This window comes from Tetrao urogallus (genome assembly GCF_951394365.1).
Source record: "Tetrao urogallus genome assembly, chromosome: 4".
Classification (NCBI taxonomy): domain Eukaryota; kingdom Metazoa; phylum Chordata; class Aves; order Galliformes; family Phasianidae; genus Tetrao; species Tetrao urogallus.
In genome coordinates, this window is record NC_136817.1 from 14221960 (window position 1) to 14242578 (window position 20619).

General features: G+C 37.5%; 1 protein-coding gene across 1 annotated transcript in view; it reads left to right on the forward strand.

The window, feature by feature from the left end:
• Positions 1-20619, forward strand: part of ARFIP1 (ARF interacting protein 1) — a gene marked incomplete at both ends in the record, with an annotated part of 36896 nt that overhangs the window by 1136 nt on the left and 15141 nt on the right. The window contains 5 exons of the mRNA XM_079534472.1: positions 2461-2540; positions 5224-5325; positions 13690-13804; positions 16471-16566; positions 18037-18146. Coding sequence (XP_079390598.1) covers positions 2461-2540; positions 5224-5325; positions 13690-13804; positions 16471-16566; positions 18037-18146 — 503 coding nt within the window. The remainder of the gene's footprint in view (positions 1-2460; positions 2541-5223; positions 5326-13689; positions 13805-16470; positions 16567-18036; positions 18147-20619) is intronic.

Sequence of the window (20619 nt, forward strand, 5' to 3'; positions counted from 1 at the left end):
GCCAGTGCATCCAGCTTAGGAAAGCAAATGTAAGTGTTGAGAATCCTGTGGTGCTCATTTCTAAGACCGTAAGAGTTACCAATTAAGTAATGTAAACTACATTAAGAATAAAGTCCTTTTTCAAATTTGGTTTATTGCTGATAACGTGCTTTGTTCATACTTGCTCTTAATCCATAAGTGTGCCCATATAACTGCTAATTATAATTGGTTATGTATTCTGGAGGATGCTTAGGGTGTTGTTTTTAAGCTCTCACGTGGTTAACTTCTGCCAGCTGAAGAAATGATATGTTAAAATGTCTGGTTTTGTGCCGTTCTGGGATACTCAGTGTGGTTGCTGGAATTCCAAAGCGTGTGTTTAGTGCATGTGTTGTGCCTGTGTCTTGGGCTTGTTACTGCCACCCAGCCTTCTCTTTCAAGGCAAACAGTGCCCATTTTTCAGTGCTCTCCGTAGTTATGGGGACAACTTCCGTCAGCAGGAGAGAGGTGATGTAAATTTCTGTTTGCTTTGGGCAGGCTCATTGACTTACTTGGAACAAGGTTTTTTTGCTTCTTGCAGAACAAGTTTTTCATTTCATGTAATTTTTGAAGTAAATGTTTAAAGTTTAAACCTGAGTTTCTTTTGTGCAGTCTTGGACTCTGGTGGGTGGTGCAAGTATTACAGCTTTGAGTTGTCTTTTTCCCCACAGCTCTGCACTCTGTGAGTGTTTGCAAGCTGCTCTCACTATTTGGCTCCTGTTATTGCAGGGTGGAGGTGAGCGGCTCAGTGATGTTTGCAGCAACACTTGGCTGTGAATGAAACCATACACAAAAAAGTGGTAAAGTGACAGAATCGTACAATGCTCTGATGGAGTCAGAAGGGTTCTGTGCATACTCAAATGTTCCAGCTGTCTCAGTAACAAGTTGGTCATATATGGACAGAAAGAATAAGACAGATTTGATTATGTGTTAACTATAGGTCAGAGAAAAGGAAACGTGGACAGATTGGATGACCGTGCTTTGCATCTTCTAGCTGCTGAGGGCAGGTCTGGCATGTTTCATGGCTCAATCATCTGCACTCTGCTTCTGCCTTAGCTGTGAGATAGAAGATGCTATTTAGGGTACTATGAGTACCGTTGTAAAAGATGACTTATGTTGTGAGTGTTCTGACTGCTTTCAGGAAAGCAGTGCTACATCAACTTGGGGGGGGGAGGAGTGTAGCATAGCAAATAAATTTTAAAAGTTTTAAATGTCTTTTTGTTTTTACACAGTACCTCTGCATGGATTTGTGAGGTTTGTGCCCCTAGGTTCTTTTAATTATCAAGACTTTTCTTGCTGCATATCTCATTTAATAACCTTAATTAGCCAGCTCTGCTGTATGGCTTTTTGTACTAGCAGTTTTTTTTTCAAATTGATTTGAATACAACTATTAGTAGGTAGGAGGGAAATCCAACCTCATTCAGTGGTAGCCCTGAGTGAATTGCAGCCTTTCTGGAGGAGTTCTCTTACTTAACCTTGTTTTTACAAAGCCAGCTGGGACGTTATTTAGTGTAATAGGAGCTAGGTGGTTCAGTTTCTCATTCTCTGTGTCCTTATTTTAGTTCCCCTGTTGCACAGGATGCTTACCTTGCTAACTATTTGTTATAATTAGTATGTTTTATACCTTGGAAAATTGAAATAGGATATGATCATTCTCAGATTTTTTTCTGATCTGGTGCATGACTAAATCTGTACAGAGTGGTGCAAAGCTCACTAAACTTCAGTCATGTGTGGTTATAGTGAGTGCTGACAGTCTGTTTAATTTTTAATGACAGGTTGTCTCCTCCTTGCAAAGCATTGAGGGAGTTGTGGTATCACCTGTCCTTACTACCCATGTGAAATCAAATGTGGGTCACGTACCTAAAATAAGTAAGAAGCTTAGATACCTGTCATAACCATGCTACTCACTGAGTTGGTTTCTGGTGTATGTGTTGACTGTTACTGAATTTCTTTCTCTCAGTAAGTGAGGTGTTCCTTTTAAACAAGATAATACAATTGAAAGATGACTCTTGCTGATTAGTAAGCTGTTCAGTCTGTTGTGCCTAGATTCCAGTGACGTAGGATCAACATAAACTCACGTAGTATACATATGCTTCATCTCTTAGCAAAATCTAGAAAAACTGTGTGCTTTGTAATGGTAGGATGCAAGAGGTGCGTTGTTGCAGATGAAAGTAAATATCGGCTGAAGGACTTTGTTTACTTCCTGGGTTTTAGGTTGCAAGGTCAGTGCAGGGAAGATGTCTTGGATAGGAGCTTATGCTGCTAGACTGTAGTCATTGTCTTAGTTGGACTTCAGTGACCTAAAGACCCAGTCCACCTCTAAGAAGGGGGCTTCTTTTTGCTTCAGTAGAGCTTGCAAAAGAAATTTCTCCTGCAGTTTTTGCTTCCATTTCGTGAAGATTCTTTCACGTCAATTAATGCATGCCATCACTATTTTATTTTCAGGTATGTCAGAACCCAGGAATGAATCCACAGCACTTGATGAAATTCATCCAGCTGGAGAAGAGGTCCAGTCTGACTCTGAGGTGACTGAGCGATAGCTGTATTAGTGTCACATCAGCCCATCCAGGCAATGGTTTTGGGCTCCTGGAGAGGTTGATTCGCATGGCACAGGGTAGTTAGTGTGGGGATGTAAGTTTGCGAGTAATCGTGAATGGGAGGGTTTGATTTTGAGATGTTGGAGGAAGTCCAGTTAAATGACAAGAAGGGATTACTTCAAGCAGTGGTTGTCACTGTGCTGCAGGGTTTGCTTCACAAGCTGAATAGATTTAGGCAGCATAGATTCTAAAATGTGTAAGTACAGCAGAAAGAAGGGATTATTACTTCAAGGTAGCAGTTCTTGTGCAACATTGTGTAGCGAGGCATTGTGTTTGCTGGTGGAGTGGTGGATCTGGGCTGCTTTGGCTTTCTTTTTCATGGGATCAAATTCAGTTTGCATCTCCATCGTGAGCAAAAAGTTCCCACTTGTCTATAGACAATTTAGGAAGCTGTTTCACAGAAATAGAGAGTAGATGTTTCCTTGGCTGCTGTAGAGTGACAGTAGAAAATACTAGTTATTTCATTCCTTTATTCATCACTACAAATGTAGGAACTTCACTAGATTTGCTTCGGACTGTCCCTGCATACTGTTACATTTCTGAGGATGCAGCTGTATTATTTACAGCTTAAATGAGCTGTGGGCTACACTTGCTGAAGGGACACTTCGTTCAGTAATCATACTCACTGTTTTAACAGAAATATTACTTTGAGTTGATGGTTTCATCTTCTCAGCAGTCAGTAAGCTTATTGTGACTGAGGTTGCAGGAAGCTGCATTCGTAAGGGAGATGATTTCTGGTTTTGGCAGTAATCTGTATGTAGAGCGTGTGTTTTGAGATACTGTTCTCTTGTAGCTGTTCACCTGGGGCTGTGGCAGAAAGCAATTCTTCAGGTTCTCTGTACTTTCTTAGTCCATTATTGTCTCTGTTTTGTAGTTACAAGTATTGGAACTGTATAACCTCTGCTCTAAAATTGCATCAGTTTTGGAGAACTGATGGCAGTGGAAAAATTCCACAGCCCCTTTTTGAGCATAGGTCACCTTCTTTTAACCCGTGTTGTTTCTACAGTCTTGTTTGCTGAGCAAACACACATGTACTTACCTGGGGAAGAAGTAGGGGAATAAGGAAAGCTGATGTGAGAGTGAAGAATTAGGGGTAACGGGTGCAAAAGGGGAGTCCTCAGAACCTCCATGTAAATCAGTGAGGGAAATACTAATCACATTCCACCCCACAACTGTGGTCAATTCATCTTAGCTTTTATGGAGTGATGGTGCGGTCACCTCTTGCCTCTATGTTATAATTAGTACACTGAGCATAAATTACTGCTACTGATGATGTACTGATTTATGTTTTGGGTGGTCAGAGCTGGGCCAGTTGTTGTAGCATGTGTCAGGCTTTCGTGCATGCTCATGTTAGAGTTAGTAGAATCACAGTTGAGTGAAGTGTGAAATGAATCTTGCTGTTGGTGACTGTTGGAGAGGAGTTGTCCATGTTTGATGTTCTCTGTTCTTCACTCTTTCAGGACATGGTTCATCTTTTCTGTATCACATTGAATGTGATCAGAGTGTTTGTCCATTGTTTTGCATGTGTTCAAGTGGTTGGTAGAGGTTGTCACGTTGTAGTAGTATTCTCACCAATATGAGATTCATTCTGAGGAGGGTGGGCAGCATAGTTGTTACTACATGACGTAACCAGAGCTGATAAAGTCACATTCCATAGTTTTAGTGAAGTTACAGATACTCAACTCAAATGTTTGCATCTACAGCAATGTTGTCTGCAAGTATAAAAACACAAAAGCTTTTCATACAAACATCCCTTTTCGTAAGTGTGGTTTGAGAGGTTGCATCAAGATGTGCTTCAAAATAGCAGGTAATTTGTTTAGAACCAAGACCAGTGTCTCGTGCTTTGATGGTGTTGCTCTTACAAATAAATTGTCTGTTTCTTGCAAGAGTCTTTTCCAGATCTTAACCCGGGTCATTATTTGAATGCAGTGGTTACGCTGCAGCTTCTAGTCTTCATAAAACAGCAGCATCTTGTTACTAACTTAGGCTCTGGAATTGCGTTGGAGCTTTCCAGTTCTGGTGCCTGCGTTTCACTATGGGTTTACTGCTGTTGGCTGAGTTGGAATTGTATGCCATCAGTTTGGTCAGAAGGTGGCGCTAAATTATGAGAAAAGCAAAAGCAAGTTAAACAACTTTAAGGCTTGGAAACATCATTTTATTTTTCTTATAAACAAGTAAATTTATTGCTTTTTTTATTTTTCCCGCCTAATACTTCTTGTTTATTGTTAGCCAGTACAACTTCATTTATCAAAGCCTGCCTTTGTTGTAGTTGGAGCAGCATTAACTACATCAAGAGTCAAAGTGTGTATATGGAAAGATTAGGTTTGTGCATGGCTCTATGTCTCATTTGTCTACCACTCTCCTCTCCCATCACCTATCCTGGTGTTTCCTATTTCTTAGATCTTGAAGCTTTGTGTTGTTTCAGAGATGCGTTTGCATAGTAATGTGATTTGGGTTTGTGGTGAAATGAATGTATGCAGACCTAGTATATCAGAATATTACCAAAAGGGAAATAAGTCAGCTGGCACAAGATCTACACATCAAATATTCTAATATAGATCACTCAGTGTGTTCCAGAACCAATGCTAACCTATTTCTTCTGGTACAATAGGAAGGTGCAATGGCTCAGGAATCTCCCAGAAATTCAGCAGCTGAAATTCCTGTGACGAGCAATGGACAGCTGGAAGATTCTCACGAGCACAGCTTTAACAGGGTAAGAGCTTTCCTTAGTGTCTAACAAGGTACTGTTATCAGAAATGCTGAAGTTAGAATGCAACGCGTAATGTACTTCACTTGACATAGTTTTCTCAAGTTTTTTGGTATTTTAGTTTGATAAATGTTAATCTTGTTGGCAAGAATAATAAAGAAATTCTGCCAAGGGTGCATACAGATGGCTTGCGAAGTCAGGAGTGTGCACTTGTATGTTATTGATTTATAAGTCCTTAGGATATCAATTTTTTTTATCCTGACAGTTTTACCTAAGCAGGAAAGCAAACACTTATAAAATACTGAAGCCCTGTGAAGTCCTCAAATAAGTTCTATAAGCAAGTTTCATATTGTGTAAGGCAAGCTACTTCTAAGGGAGGTTAAGTTAGGAGGTAGCACACCTATAAGTAAAGATGGTCACTTTCTGATGTGAAGCTGTAGACAGGGCAGAAGTAATTTTTCTATACTTAACCTGGAAAATTTACTACTGTATTGCTGTTATTAGGTGATAAGTATTACACTCTGTTATGTTTGTAGCATGTGGAATGAGTTTCACCTCATCTGTATGTATCATCTGTGTTTTTCTTATCCTGATTGTATTTTTCAGCTGGTTCTTCTTTTGTTTCACTGCCCAGCAGAGGGTGCTGTGCTACAACTTTAGGGATTTGGTGTTGGTCCTCTTTGCATTTATTTTGTTTTTTGGTTTGTTTTTCAGTTGGAGATCTGGATAATAAACTCATCTTCATATTTGCTATCTGTCAATACACAGATGTTGAGGAAATCTCTAAGCTCTAACAGTTCCGTGCTCATCTGCAATACTGAACTATTTCTAAGAGAAATAAGAAATACTGTGCACAGCTTGGACTTTTTGTTCTGTCCTGTAGAACTACTGAGTAGGGGGCAGGAAAAATAATTCCTTAAGTTTAAGAAGAAGTCATGTGCAACTGGAGCATATTTCCTGATCATGTGTAATTAAATGAAGTAGAAACTCAATTTTGATTAGGTTATGCGTCTGTTTTAGGTGAGACAACTGAAGTAAACCTTAATGTGTTAGTAGGTGTAGGTTCACTTGGGAATAGAAAAGCAGATGTACTATTTTTGAGCCTTAGAACTTTGATGATATGACTTGGCTGCTGTCTCAAAGCTGTCTGTCCTTTACCTAGAAATTGCTTCTTAGGAGTAGCATATTCAATAATTCTTTAGTATTTATGGTACATGAGATTGTACTCTTGTTGACTCAGTCACAGCACTTGTTTATTCCAGATATAAACACCATTTTCTGTGGAAAATTGAGATGTTAGTGAAGTTTTTGTCTATGGCTGCATGGTAAAATTGAGGTAGATTCTTGCAGATGCTATGCATTTTTGTGGCTTGGAGTTAAATCTGTTCTGAAACTTCCACTAAACTCAAAAATGAATCAAGTATTTGGTTGAGTCGAAGAAAAATTATGCTGTGCGAATTTGATCATGTTTTCTGCTGTAGCTTTTAATACATTTTTGTATTTACACATTTTTTTCATATTGGAGTCAGTGAAGATGAACTTTTTGAACTGTCTTGTGCAAGTTAACACCTGCATGACCTAAACTCAGAGTATGTGATAAGTGGGGCTGCTTACAAGCAAAACAAAGAAAACAATCTCCTTGAAATTAGTATCTATCTGTTTACTGATCTCTTAGTCTCAAATTTTAATACTAAGCTTCCATTCATCTTTGTGTTTATTATTTTTAATGGTTAATGCTATACTTTCTTTTTTTTTGTTGCCAATATTTTCAGTAATTTTTTTTGTTATAACCTAAGGCAATATTCTGCACTACAGTACTTCTATGTTGTGTTTTCAGGGGTCTTGTTCCCATTATCCTATGGGAAGGAGAGGCCAAGCACTTGTTTTTTAGGAGGTCGCTTAAAAATGGGGCAACGTGCCATTATCACGAAGTTGTGCTCTTACCGCAGTGCTCAGTAAAGTGTGTGAGCACAGAGGGATTTTGTCCACTCAAATTCTAGTGTACTTTTCAATCAAAATTTCTTCGTACTTGGGGAATAAGGGTATTCTAGTTTTTTTCTTATTGTTATGGGCTGTGAGATGTACAGCTGTACATTCCGTAATTCAGATATAAGAATAAAAAAAAAAAGTAATTGATCCCATATTTCTGTTTGCTCTTCTTCTCCACTTTGCCACAAGCACTTGATAGTTGGTATGTTTTTTTGGTAGATTGAGTAAAGATGAAGTTGTACAGTGTGCTTTTCAAGATTCTGTGGTTATAAAGATTTACACAGCCTTTTTAGCAGTATCATCAGACCTCATCCATAAGCCACTCAGGCATGACATTTTGACTCAACGTGGTGTTTGTATGTTCTGAAGCATGACAAATACTTCATTTTGCAAGATAACACGATACAAATCTATTTATTTTGAAGTGGCAAGGAGAAGTGCTTGTTCTTTGGAAGAAGAAATGTGACTAGTTGTGCAGAATATCCGACAGAACAGATTGTAATGACGTTGCAGGAAGAAGTGTGTTTGTTCTGTTCTTGTGGATATATATTAAAGCACTACTTGATGCATCCTCAGTGAGTTGTAGCTCCTGTACGTTTAAGAAAAAAAGTAATAAAAAAGACATTTACAAGGTAGCTTGAGTGTTTGCTGAACTGTAAAATCTCATTTAGAAATATGCTGCTGCATATGCTGTCTAGTTTGTAATAGTAAGAAATGCCTAAGGAATTCTGACAAGTTTTGTCCTGCCTCTATGGTAAATGGAATTTTTTTTTTTTTTTTACTAACAAAGCCTGTAACTTAAATCATCAGCAGATAAAATGTCTAATGTTTCATTACAGGAAGGCTTGAGCTGGTGCTTTTCAGCTCTCCAAGCTCTGTTGAAACTTAGTTAAGCTCTAAAGACGTGATGTTTAGAAGTGTTTGCTGATGTTTGGATGCTTTTTAGTCTGTGTTAATAACAGAGAACTTCAGTGATTATTAATTAAGCATGTTTTTCTTGCTATTTTGTACAAGAAAACACAGAAAAAAATGTTGGTTTATGTTTTTCATGGGTTTAAGTCACTTATCCCTTTCTTGTAGAACTAAGTTTTCTTCGCATGGAATTTAATTGCTATTAGAATAGTAGTGGCTTTAATGTTGCTGAAGGGATAAGAAGTGAGAAATTATATTATTCCTTATTGAATCACATGTCATGTGATGTGGGAGCTGCATAGGAATAATTTAAAAGCCTTATTCATTTGGTCTGCCTGTAAAGGTACTCAAGAGCCATAAGCTACTTGTTATGCTTAAACTATTGTATGAGATCTGTATTAAGTTCTGAAGGCTGCATCTCTGAAATTCGCATTTCAGTGTTTCTGTTTGCTTTCTGTGTTGCAGATCTCTTCTTCTGTCTCTTTTCCCCCTTCTATAAGGATAAAACATTGTTAAATATGTGTATAATACTTGTAATTAACTTTGGGAAGAGAAATTGAACTTAATTGTTAGTATTCAATCTGTTATATTTCAAGCACAAAATAAACTTTGAGATTTGGTGAACCTGAGTGCAAATATTCAGTATCTTGTTCTGTAATTCTATTAGGTTTCCAGGTTATGCAAATAGGTAAGGTCAACTCATTTTGTCTTTTCCCATTAAACGATCCCCGGGCCTTCTCTCTCATGTTCTACCTAAAACATCTGAGTTCTGTTTGATAGGTTTTGCAGTACTGACTGGTGTGTCTAGAACTCAATTTGTGCACTTGTGTTTTAATTCACACTGGTTTTAGAACTCAGGTTGGCATGTCAGTTATGGAAAACTGCTTTTGAAATGAAACCAGTTCAATCTGTCTGTTTGTTGCCAAGCGATCTGTTTGTCTTAAAGAACAGTAATTATGAATGTGAAAGGTGAGAGTACAAGTGAAATAAATATTAAAGCAGATTGTGATTTGGTGTTAGGTAAGCCTAAAGGATTGTGGCAGGAAAAGCTTACCTTCTGTTTCAAGAGAAATGTATGTATTGAGAATAGAGGAAATACCAGTCCATGTTTTCTGCATCTTAGAAGTAGAATAAAGCTTAAGAATAAAAATAAATGGCAGGAGAGCTGTAATTTCTATTGATATGAAGATCTAGGGAATTCTTAGAAGATAGAGATTGAGTGAGACAAAGGGTAGAGGAAAATGTGGGATAAGGAGCCCCGCTAGCGCGTCCATTAGGGCTCTAAGTGAAAGTTCAGAGTTCTGTATCTTACTAGATGGATGTTATATCTACTCACTGAAGATTACATTAAAATAATCTTTAAGACTTTAAACTGGATCTTACAATATGATGTATTACAAGTTCTTCCCAAAGGTAAATTTCATGTTTTATTAAAAACGTCATTGATCATTTGAAAAATATATGAGCGTGTGATTGTTTCCAGTTCTAGTTGCTCAACTTTGAATGGGCTCCTCAAATTAACAAGGAATGTGTTGGCCTGTTTTTCAATTGCTTTATTGTAAGTAATAAAGGCACCTAAAATTGAGAGTTTTGAAACTGTTGTTAGTAAAAAGCCAACAGCGATACTTGGACTTCTGTTAATAATGACTGATGCAACTGTGCATTCAGTGTCATTTGTGCTGTGAAAATTCTACCCCGTGGAGAAACAAAACTGTTTTGATATCTTTCTCACTTCATTTTAAATTTCAATGTAGAGCATGGATGGGAAATGTCTTTATAGAAAGAAGTCTTTTAGCTCAGTCCACATTTCCTTCTTTCTGTGTGTTCTGTGTGACTTCTTTGACGTGTCTACCATATCAAAAGAACTGATACAAGTTCATGCTAGTTGGCCTGTATAACAAACGGAAGAATATTGCTGTTGGAGACATTTAAATAAGGCTATTCTCATTGTAATAGCATAATGTGGTGATTTGAACTAAAAGTGGAGTTTTAACCAGAGACTAATGTAGTTTAAATGCTCTGTGCTGTGCAGGTTGTTTGCGCTGACTCAACTAGACCGTACTTTTATTCCTTTGGGCCGTTACCATCCTAAATGGCTGAGAATGGCATGGGTAACTCAACCTCTTGACTTCACGGGGATATTCTAAGTTGTAGTTTTTATACTTCTAATTGTGGGTTACAGTGGAAATACCAGATGATAATTGCATAAACAAATGCAGTGCTTCATTCATCATTCTCAATTGTATAAGAATTAAATGATCGCTTTCTGTGGTGATGACAATACATTACAGGCTTGGATTTTTGAGATGTATGAGTGTATCTTGAATTCTAGTGACGTTATCAAGAAGAACGTGTCAAATAACAAATTTGAAAGCAGGTTTTATGATCATCAAATTCTTCCTACTAGCTGGAAGAGCAGTAATTAGTCAAAACATGTTTACCTTACTGTTGAAGGAGAATCTGACTTGACTTCCTATGTTGTAACAGCAAATATTGATGGGAAAAAGAGAGCTATTTACGTTGCTTTCTTCTTACATTTCCAAAATATCCGTAAGCACTGTAACAGCTTCTCTTAAATGTGAAGTCTGCAAAGGTAATCTTTTCCTTACTCTAAGGTGTTTCTAAATTATCCTTGAAGTGATAAATTGCTTCATCAGAAACAGATGTCTGAGTAGCCTTTTTGTCTGTCTTTATTGCTTATAAGGAAGCATGGTCAGTTGCAAGAATCATGTGCTAAACTGAAGTTTACATGCAGAAACATGTCTGTACTCAATGAAGTTAGCTGCCATGTTTGTAAACAGCAAAGAGGCAGTGGATTGGTAATCACTGATGACATTTCTCATTGCGTAAACATCTTTCTTCAGCAAGGTGTATTTCAGCTGGTTGGTATAGGTACTAAAAGCAGGCATTAATGCATTTCTTCACAGTGCACTTTACCGTTTTTGACAACTGAAGAAAAGATACCTCTGAACAAACGTTTTGTGCTTGTTTATGCACCTAGGTGTATACGTGCCAATAAAAAAAACCTGCCTAATATACCCCCCTTGTATATCTTAATGTATTTTCATGAACTGAGTAGTATTTTTTTTATTTTGCAGAAGGATCTTTTTGTATGTTTTATAGTATTCTGAATGATTCATTTAACTGTAGTTTGTTCAGTCTGTGTTTTAGCTTCGAATCAAAATTGAACAGTATGTATAAAAGCATTTTGGTTGCTTAAACTTAGATGTAAACTTCTGTATTTACAAAATAGATGTTCTGCATTTTTTATCTTGAAATACAGGTGATGGCTTGGATTCCCATTTTGAACATGCTTAGGGAGGTTAGCTGTTTGGCTTCAGATTTTAATATTTTTGTGAAGTATACAATGTGCCAGGGTGCCCTTGGGGAGAAAAAAAGTTTGTTGTGTTCTGTTTTCCTAAATCAATGCATCTTCCTCTCTGCTATTTGGTTATCGTTATGCTTTTTTGTGGCTCCTACTGGCTTGCAACATTTTGAGTTAAATGGACTGTGAATACCAGTTGAACTAGGTTGAAGCAAAGCTTTCCATCATACCACCAACTATGTTTACTTCAATGGAGGTACCAGTGGAAGTCAGCTGCAAAGACAAAGTATGTATCAGGTGTTGAGATCTGGTTTATTTGTGAGATCAGGTTCTGTGCGACTACTGTATGTTTTTCATGGTATGTATTCTTTCCCATTTTCTTTTTGGTATTATGCTTCAGGTACATAAATGGAGGGTTATTTACATGAAATAGCCAGTTGCATGAGTACAACTGTTGGAGTTGGTTACTCCAGTTGCAGTAACATCCTCGGTTTCCCACATCAACGACATTTCTACTATATTGGAATTCACACTTGTAGCTTTTGCTTTTTCTTCCCCCTAGGAGTTTGTCTTAAACTGAAGACAGATCAGTCTGTGGAGATGTGATCCAAAGCCACTTATTCACATTCTGAGCTTTTGGGCAGTATCATTCTTAGGCATTAGCTTATATCTTGTTTGTGGACTCGATGACTGCAGTATTACATGAAACATACATTGGATTTTAAAGATGATATTTTGTGTGTAATCTTTTAATTGCAAGTATTATGAATAGTTACTGTATGTATCCAGGCAGTGGCAATTTTTTTAGAGCTATGTGTAGTTTTTTGTCTATGTATTTCACTATTGCATTCTGAAATATTGCAATACTGCAATATTGCATGTTCTTTTGCGCTTCTATCTTTTCTTGCAAGGGGATGTAAAAGTATATCTAACTCCAGAAAATGCCCATTTTCTATCTCCTTGATGCATAGTTTCTTTTTTAAGTGCATTTTACCCTCTTTCTTTTGTTTCTATAGTAGCTTTTCGTTCACTTTTTACTGTTAAGAATTAGTAGTTTACGTTGCTTTGTATGCCTATAGTTTTTTTTTGTTTTTTTTTTTAGGTGCTAAGTATATTCCATAACAATAGAAGTTTAAACTTGAGATAGAACATGGCCAGAGCTCAAAGGGTTCCAGTGAATGGAGCTACTCCTGGTGAATGGTCACCAGTGCTGTTTCCCAGAGCTCAGTTGCACAGCACCCTCAATAACAACGTGCTTTACCTCTTGCTTAGCTCTGAAGTGCCCTGGCGGCAGTTAGACTTGGTGTCTTGAGGTCTCTTCCAACCAAACTGTTCTATTGTCTTTCTTCTTCTTAGGAGGATCTTAATTTCTGCCTCAACACATTGTTGCCAGCAAAACTTAAACAAGGGAGTTTCAGACTGTTTAAAATTGATTAATTTTAAAGGCAAGGAGAAGTAAGCAGCAAAGAGCATTTGTGATACAGGGAGGTGCTCAGAGGGAAGTTGCTGAGGGAAGATGCCTTCCTGTTTTTACTATGTCGGAGTTTGAAGAGATTTCATGTGCTGCTTATAGGAATTAAGGATTATGTGATATTTAAAGGTATTTCGAGCCTAGAGTGAAATAACTTGTATGTCTGATAGTTGTTTTCATGCTTTTGATTGTAAAACATTGTCTGCCCTTAGTCTTAGGGCTTTCTGTACCCTGATCAGTTTAATGGAAAGCATAATTAAACTGCTGTGATTGTGTGGACCACAGACAGCTTCAGACCACGAAGCATGGTGATGTAGGCCACGCTTTTGGTAATTGCTACTCAAAAAGATGCATTCTGATTGTGCGTCAATCCTAAATTATAACAGCTTCATGTTTTCTGTAACTCTTTTTGTTCTCTTCTTGCAAATGTCAGAAGGAAAGCACGTTAAATGAACAAACCAGTATATCTAAAATACATACACAAGCTATGCTGATTGTTTTTAATTGAAGTTTTATTTTGCATCGTAGCAGAGTGCTGTGTCAATGGCAAAGACATTCCAGGCTAGAGGCAAACCCATCTGAGAACTGCTAAAATTACATCGTAGTACCTTGTAGTTGCTTTTATGTTTTTTTTTTTAACATTAGTTTTCCATTCTATTCAAATATTTCAAAGGACTTGAAACGTTCATTACCAGCTGGACTTGGACTCTCTGAAACCAAAATAACGTCTCATGACTTTGACAGCACCAAAGAGGGAGTTGTTGAGGCAGGACCATTTCCAGGGAAAGGTAACTTGCTTTTTAATCTCTTTCTCAGTTTATAATCTTCAGGTATATTTTATATGCTCAGAAATAACATTCTGTAGCTTCTGTGAGCACTTTTATGTAGATGTGTAGGCTGAGATGTATGTTAGTGACAGCCTTATTTTTCTCTGGTAGCTGGGGTGTTAAAATAGAACTGCACTCCTATGATCTGTCAAGGGACTAATAAAACTTTGTTAAATTGGCCCTCACTTGGGGGAAGGGAAGTAGTTTCCTTGAAACTGTGTCAAGCCAAACACTTGAACAATTACACCGCTTTGAAAGTCTAGATTACAAGTGTTGTACCAATTTGAAATATGACTTTTCTTTATATACTGTTCACTTACCTGGAACAGATGAATTACTGACTTTCTTCTCTTCCCAAGTAGTCTTTCCTTCTTTAATGTAACAGTGCACATAATTTAATGTTTTGTCAGGAGTGATAACACCATGGGTCTCTCCAAGTACTACATAATTAAAATAATTTCTCTTACTTTTTCAGCACCGATTCACAGTTGTTTAGAGCAGGAGAATTTTAGTTGATAATCTTTAGAACATGTTAAGTCTCGTAAAGAATTAAATAAATAAAAGTATTAAATAAAATATTTGTTGGGTTAAACTTTGTGGGGGGGAAAAAAAAGGTAAGTCATGTCAGTGTTTGCCATCTGTCTAAAAACTGAAGTGCTGTGATATAGTGTGTGAAAGTGATATTTTAATGAATTTCGTAGCTTAGTCTATTTCTGAATTTGAAAGGTTTGAAATGATCTCAAAGGAGCAGCTGTGAAAATAAGTCCTTTGTAGTCACACATTTAATTTGCATTTTGCTTCATTTCCTGTTTTGTAAAATGTGCTTATGAAAACAGTGATTTACATGCTGTACTGTACGTATCTTACGAAGTAAATGCTGTGGTTTCTTTAAGACTGAAATAAGCAGAATGCCTAGCTAAAAACTGGGCAGATGGCAAGCCTCTCATCATTCTGGCCTTTCTGTATTCTATTTGCGACATAACTCTTGGAAGTGCTAAGTATGTTAGACTGTTAGAAAAAGAATATCTTAGATGTGTTTCAAGCTATGCTCATATGTAATAACGTAGTAAGTTATGTACACAAATAATAAGCCTTAAACACGTACTTTTTAACAATACAAATATCAGTTTTCCTTCAGAGACTGTTTTCAAATTATTCCTAATGTTCTATCCATATCAGGCAGAGAGATATACAAGAAGATTAGACTCTCTAAAACTAGAGACAAAATTTGAATGATAGCTCTATTTTAAAATATTCTTAATCCTGTCTAGGTGTCTTTATTAAGGCTTCATTTTTGCAGGCTAAGTAAGCAGTAATGTGGGGAAGGCAGGGATCCAAGAGGTGCTGAATAATGAAGCGTGCATGGGGCTGCGTTAATAGTGTCAAGTCCTAGAGTTTTTTCTTTTAACTGCTTGTCTTTGTTTGCTTACTGAAGTGATTTAATCTTCAGATCTGTAGTAGTAGGATCTTGTAGTCCAACTTTTATGTGTGGATGGATCCACTTGCAGCTCTTATGTAATGTACAACAATCGAAGGTCACAACAATGGCGCCTTTCAATCTCATTGCTTCTGTGTAACGTTCAAGTGCTTTTATATCCCACGTATTAAAATGTTTTGCATCTCATGTTGGTAGTGCTGTAGAATGTGTTTAGTAGGCAAAATCTGGTTGTGTTGATGTAGTTACTTCAAGTGGCATTTCTGCTATTGGTGATAGGTAAGTTCTAGTGCAAAGTGCTTAAGTTTAGACTTCTTTTTTAAACCCCTGTCACACAGTGAATGCTCTCAATCCTACAAAGCATCTCAGAACTCTTCAGCATAAGTGATAGAAGCACTCCCCGGTATGCTGGTGACTCCTGACTGCAGAGGAAAAACTATCTCATTCTATTTTTTGTTCAACTCTTGAAAAATTCTGTGAGATTGTCACTCTGCATTTATGTGATAAGAAAGAGTTGCAGAACTCACCAAACTACTTAGGGAGCATACACAATACAGGTCATTTGAAGGTGTGCTTTTAGAAGTGAGAACAAGCAAGTATTGTAAATTCTTCTTTTTGGGAGGGAAGTTACTTGACTTAACAGCTAATGATTCTTATAATCATCAGGACAGGTTATCGTTGAGTTTTGTGGGTGTGTTTTAAGTTGTGTTTTGTTTTGTTTTAAAAAAAAAAAAGACAGGTTTAGGAGTAGATGTTGATGTCTAGTTAAAATTGGCCCAGGTTTCAGAGCCTGCTTGTTCCCTTGATGCTGCAAGTATTGTTGAGCAGCAGCATGCAGTGAAAACTACCTAAAACTGAAAATGTGCCTTCATCTGCAGCAGCCATACATGGAGTTCTCTGTTGGTAGTACGTATTTTACTTATGAAGCTGCCAGTTGTATTTTGATTACTCTTTTTAAAGAAAGGAAAAATTGGCATCATGACTTAAAGAATAAAATTAAATCACTAAAACTTGGAGTAGTTCACATGAACAGCTGCACCTTTTCAAAAGCATTTGTGCATCTGTGAATGCTTCTATTTAATGTGTTGCTGAAACAAATATTTCTTTGCTTTGAAAATCTATCTGTAAAAGTACATGTTGCCTCCTAAGGGAAGGTGGTGGATTTTCATGGTTAAATGTGTCCCCTTTCCAGGTTCCTCAGCATCACCCAAATCAACTGTTATATCTGCCAGCAGTGCAGCAGCTAGCAGACTGGCTGGACAAGGTTGTGATTTAATTATTCCCACAGGTATCGCAGCACTGAGCGGATAACGCCCTTGTCTCTGCTGACACTGTACTAACTCCTCCATCTCTTCAGTCATTTGATTTACTCTTACTTGGAAGCATAATTTCTAGGGGCTTTTGGTGTTCTTGGTTTCTGGATTTTAACTGTTCACTAAGTAATCTCTGCTTCCCTTTCTGTTTGCTACTTTTTGCGCTATAATGTTAAAAACAAATTACTACTAACAGACAGTAACTACAATGTGCGTAACCAAGTTCTTTTATTTTGATTGAAGCTGAAACTCGTGGCTTTCTTTTTGCACCAAATGTTCATATTTTCCTGTAAAACAGAGTATGAGGTGGCAATTAGGAATTTCTAACACCCAAGCTTGGCTTTGCCGTTTGACTCATTTTGTGCCTATGGGCAAATTACTTAACATCTCTGTTTCCTTCTATGTAAAAGGAGAAAACTCACTCTGTTACCTCATAAGGGTGTTGAGAGGATTAATTACCTAATGTTTGCACAGCATTTTGAAGACATAAAGGATACAGTAGTGCTTGATGTTGAAGGAGTATCTTGAGGCATCTTTATAGATGTTTTTTTTCCAGTCACTTATTTACGTAAATAACCAGCAGTGCTAAGGTGACTGTAAGTAGCCATCAGGACTATTCAAAGCATGCGAGAGCAGCAGTAGTCAAAATTGTTCACAAATAAATTTTGAGAAACTGCTTTTAAAATGATAGAATTTGGCAGCTTTTACTGTTTAGTATGGTAGGAAATGGTTTTTCAAAAATAAAACGTAGATGTCCTGTACTAGCTTGAAAATATTATGTAGACAATGAATACGCGCTCATGGGACCTAAATATCTTTATTTGATGCTAGCAAATGCTTCTTTATTGCGGTTTTCGTGCTGTTGGTGCATGGAATGAATTGCTCCTAAACCACCAGGCTAAAAAAATCTGAAAAACATAAATAAGCTACACTTCCTTGATGGTGGCTAAATGTGTTTTCTGGAAAGGATAATGTTCATTAGAAAGAAAATCTGTTTCGTCATGTCTTTAAGTTATACTCTGTGGCAACAATTTTTATAAGTTGATAACATTCAGTGTTATCATTTAGTGGTTTGCAGGATATAAACAAACTTTAGATTTGCTAAGTCCAGAAGAATCTTCAACTTCTGGAATGTTAAAAACATAGATAAAGTAAAGAACAGGTATCTAAAATGGTTTTAAGGTTGGTTAGTAAACTCCATGCTTTCAGGTAAGCTTCCTTCAGCCTTTTGCCAAGTAAAAGTACTGAGATGCACATGCTCTGTATCTGTTTTTAATGTAATTGTTTTGAATTCATCTTGAAAATTAACAAATTTATCAATGTGTTTGCTTTCACCTCATTCTCCTTTTGCATGTGCAGTTGCGCAAATCTTCCATAATCCTATTAATTCCTTAAACAAATCAAACACACTGGCCTTAATTACTTACTTTGTGTATAACGTGTAGGGAGTAGAGCTCAGCAGAAGAGTGGACCTGTTGTGTTAGCAGATGAAGTGAAGAATCCAGCAATGGAGAAGTTGGAATTGGTGAGGAAATGGAGCCTAAATACTTACAAGGTATGTGGACTTAAATTTGCGTGTGCATATATATTCTAGAAATGAGTTTGCAACTGAAACAGACTATGACTTTTCAAGAATTGCACTGTAGCGTGGAAGGAAAGCATTTGTCATTTCAGTGAGCATAAAAAAGGATGTGCATGGAAGGCTTAGTTTTCTTTGTTTGACTGGGTAAAGATACTGATTTAACAAGGAAAAGAACGTTGTGTCTGAAGACTCCTTCAAAATAGAGAACGTACAGATTTCAGTATGTAATGCTCGTGATTAAGATGTCTTGCTAAGCTGATTGCTGATACAGTAGAATTTTATCTGATGGGAAACGTCAGGTGAATCTACAAGTTATGAACTTGTTAATTGCAATTCTGATATTTGTTTTATATTAGCTCTATTTTTTTTCTTAGCACTGTAATTGTTGTTTCCAGTTTGTCTGTTTTGCTTTTGTTTGGCACTTGTAGAAGTGCTTACAGCACACCAGTTTGCCAGAAGTGACTCTTCTTAAAATAGCCACGAAGTAAGGAACAGTTGCCAGGAAATGTATTACAGACAGGAGCTAAGATTAATTTTGAAAATAACTTTCCATTGTGGATGAAACTCCAATGGCAGAGCTGGGAACAGGTAGATGTGCATCAGTGGGAGCTATGTACGGCCATAAAGAGGTAAAGAATCTGTTTTAAAACGTTTTTTCTTGTAGAACAGAGGTCTGAATCCCTCCAATGCCTTGAATCCAGGAAGGGTGTTCTGCCCTGTGAGGATGTTCAGTATAGTGAACGTAGACATTGCACTCGCTAGAAAAGGTTTATGCTGTTTGTTGTGTTAGAATCAGAAATTTGACCCTTTTTATGTACAAAAAGCATATTTAATTTGGTTAAGGACAATATTTCAGTTTGTGGACATTCTAGCTTGCGTTATTCAGAAAGGAGAAATTAGATTACATTTACTTTTTTTTTTTTTTTTTTTTACAAGCTATCTTGTAATAGCTAAAAGCGTTGGTCTTCAGTGAATCCTTCTCAATGACTACAAGTCTGAAATCTTTAAGAAGATAGGTAATTAATGGCTAATCGTAATTTTTTCCAAATCCATCTTTCTTCATAAGGACTTCGGCATACACTTTTTGCTTTAGGTTTCTGTTTCCAGGTGTTCTTACCAATCTCAGCCAGTTCACACACTTATTGCAAGTATCACTCCTTGCTTGTCTTGGCAGATACATTCAGAAATCATACTCATCTGTGAAATGATGATTAAATATGCCTGTATGTGTGTTGTATACCTCACTATTTTGTCTCTTGTGCATCTCCATGAATGAGAACAGAAATAAGAGAAGGGTATAAACTGTGTTTAAGCAACTGCTTACCAGTGAAAAATTACAGGAAGTTGACACTACTGGCCTAGCCTAACTGTGAATTTTCAAAGGCTGCTTAGCTTTCTCCCTAAACTTAGAGGCTTGTAAAACTAGGCTGTTGCCTTTGCGGCTACTGGCCCTCTTCATTAAGAGCTGCCCTGAGAATCAGTTGTTGACAGGTTGAGAGCCTGTTGATTAAAAGTAGGGACCAGACTAATAAAGGGCATCTAGTGATTGGGGTCCACTGCAAGCCAACTAATTGAGGGGAGCTTGTTGACAAGACCTTCTTACATCAGCCGCAAGAGGTGTCATGTTTGCAGGCTCTCATCCTGATGGGGGATTTCAACCACACAGATATCTGCTGGGGAAAACAACATCGTGACCTGCAAGCAATCAAAGAGACTCCTGTATCTACTGATGACAATTTTCTGTTTCAGATATTGGACAGAGACCTACCAGAGATAAAGCGTTTCTGGATCAGGTCCTCCTGGATGCAGAAGAGATTATTAGAGGGGTTAAGATCAGAAGCAGCTTGGGCTGCAGTAACTATGTTACTGCATGTTCATGATCACAAGGAACATGGGTCTGGCAAAGAGTAGAATCAGGATCCTGAACTTCAAGAGAGTGAACTTGAAACTGTTTATGCAATTGGATGAGATCCCCTGGGAAACTGTCTCTGGGGACAGAGAAACAGAACAGAGCTGGCAGCACTTTAACGATGCCTTTCTGAGAGCACAAGAGCTCTCCATTCCCCAGAATAAAATCAGACAGAAATTGGGCTTATCCAGCTTGGAGGAGAGAAGGGTCTCAGGAGATCTCAATGTGGCCTTCAGGTACTTGAAGGGAGCTAAATAGCAGTAGGGGACTGTCTTTTTGCATGGTCTGATGGGATCCTGGGCAGCCTAGTGGTTGGCAGCCCTGCCCAGGGGGCTGGAAACAGTGGATCCAAACAGTTCCTTCCAACTGTGAGGCCGTTCTGAGTCTTTCCAATCTTCTCCCTAGTTATCCTCAGGAGGAGCTGCTTATTTTCCATGATCTAATGGCAAGTGCTTTTTCTTTTTTTTTTTTTTTTTTTCCTTTATGTAGACTTCTTCAGATGAGAGAAGTTTTTTCAGTTATGAGTTAATATGGATG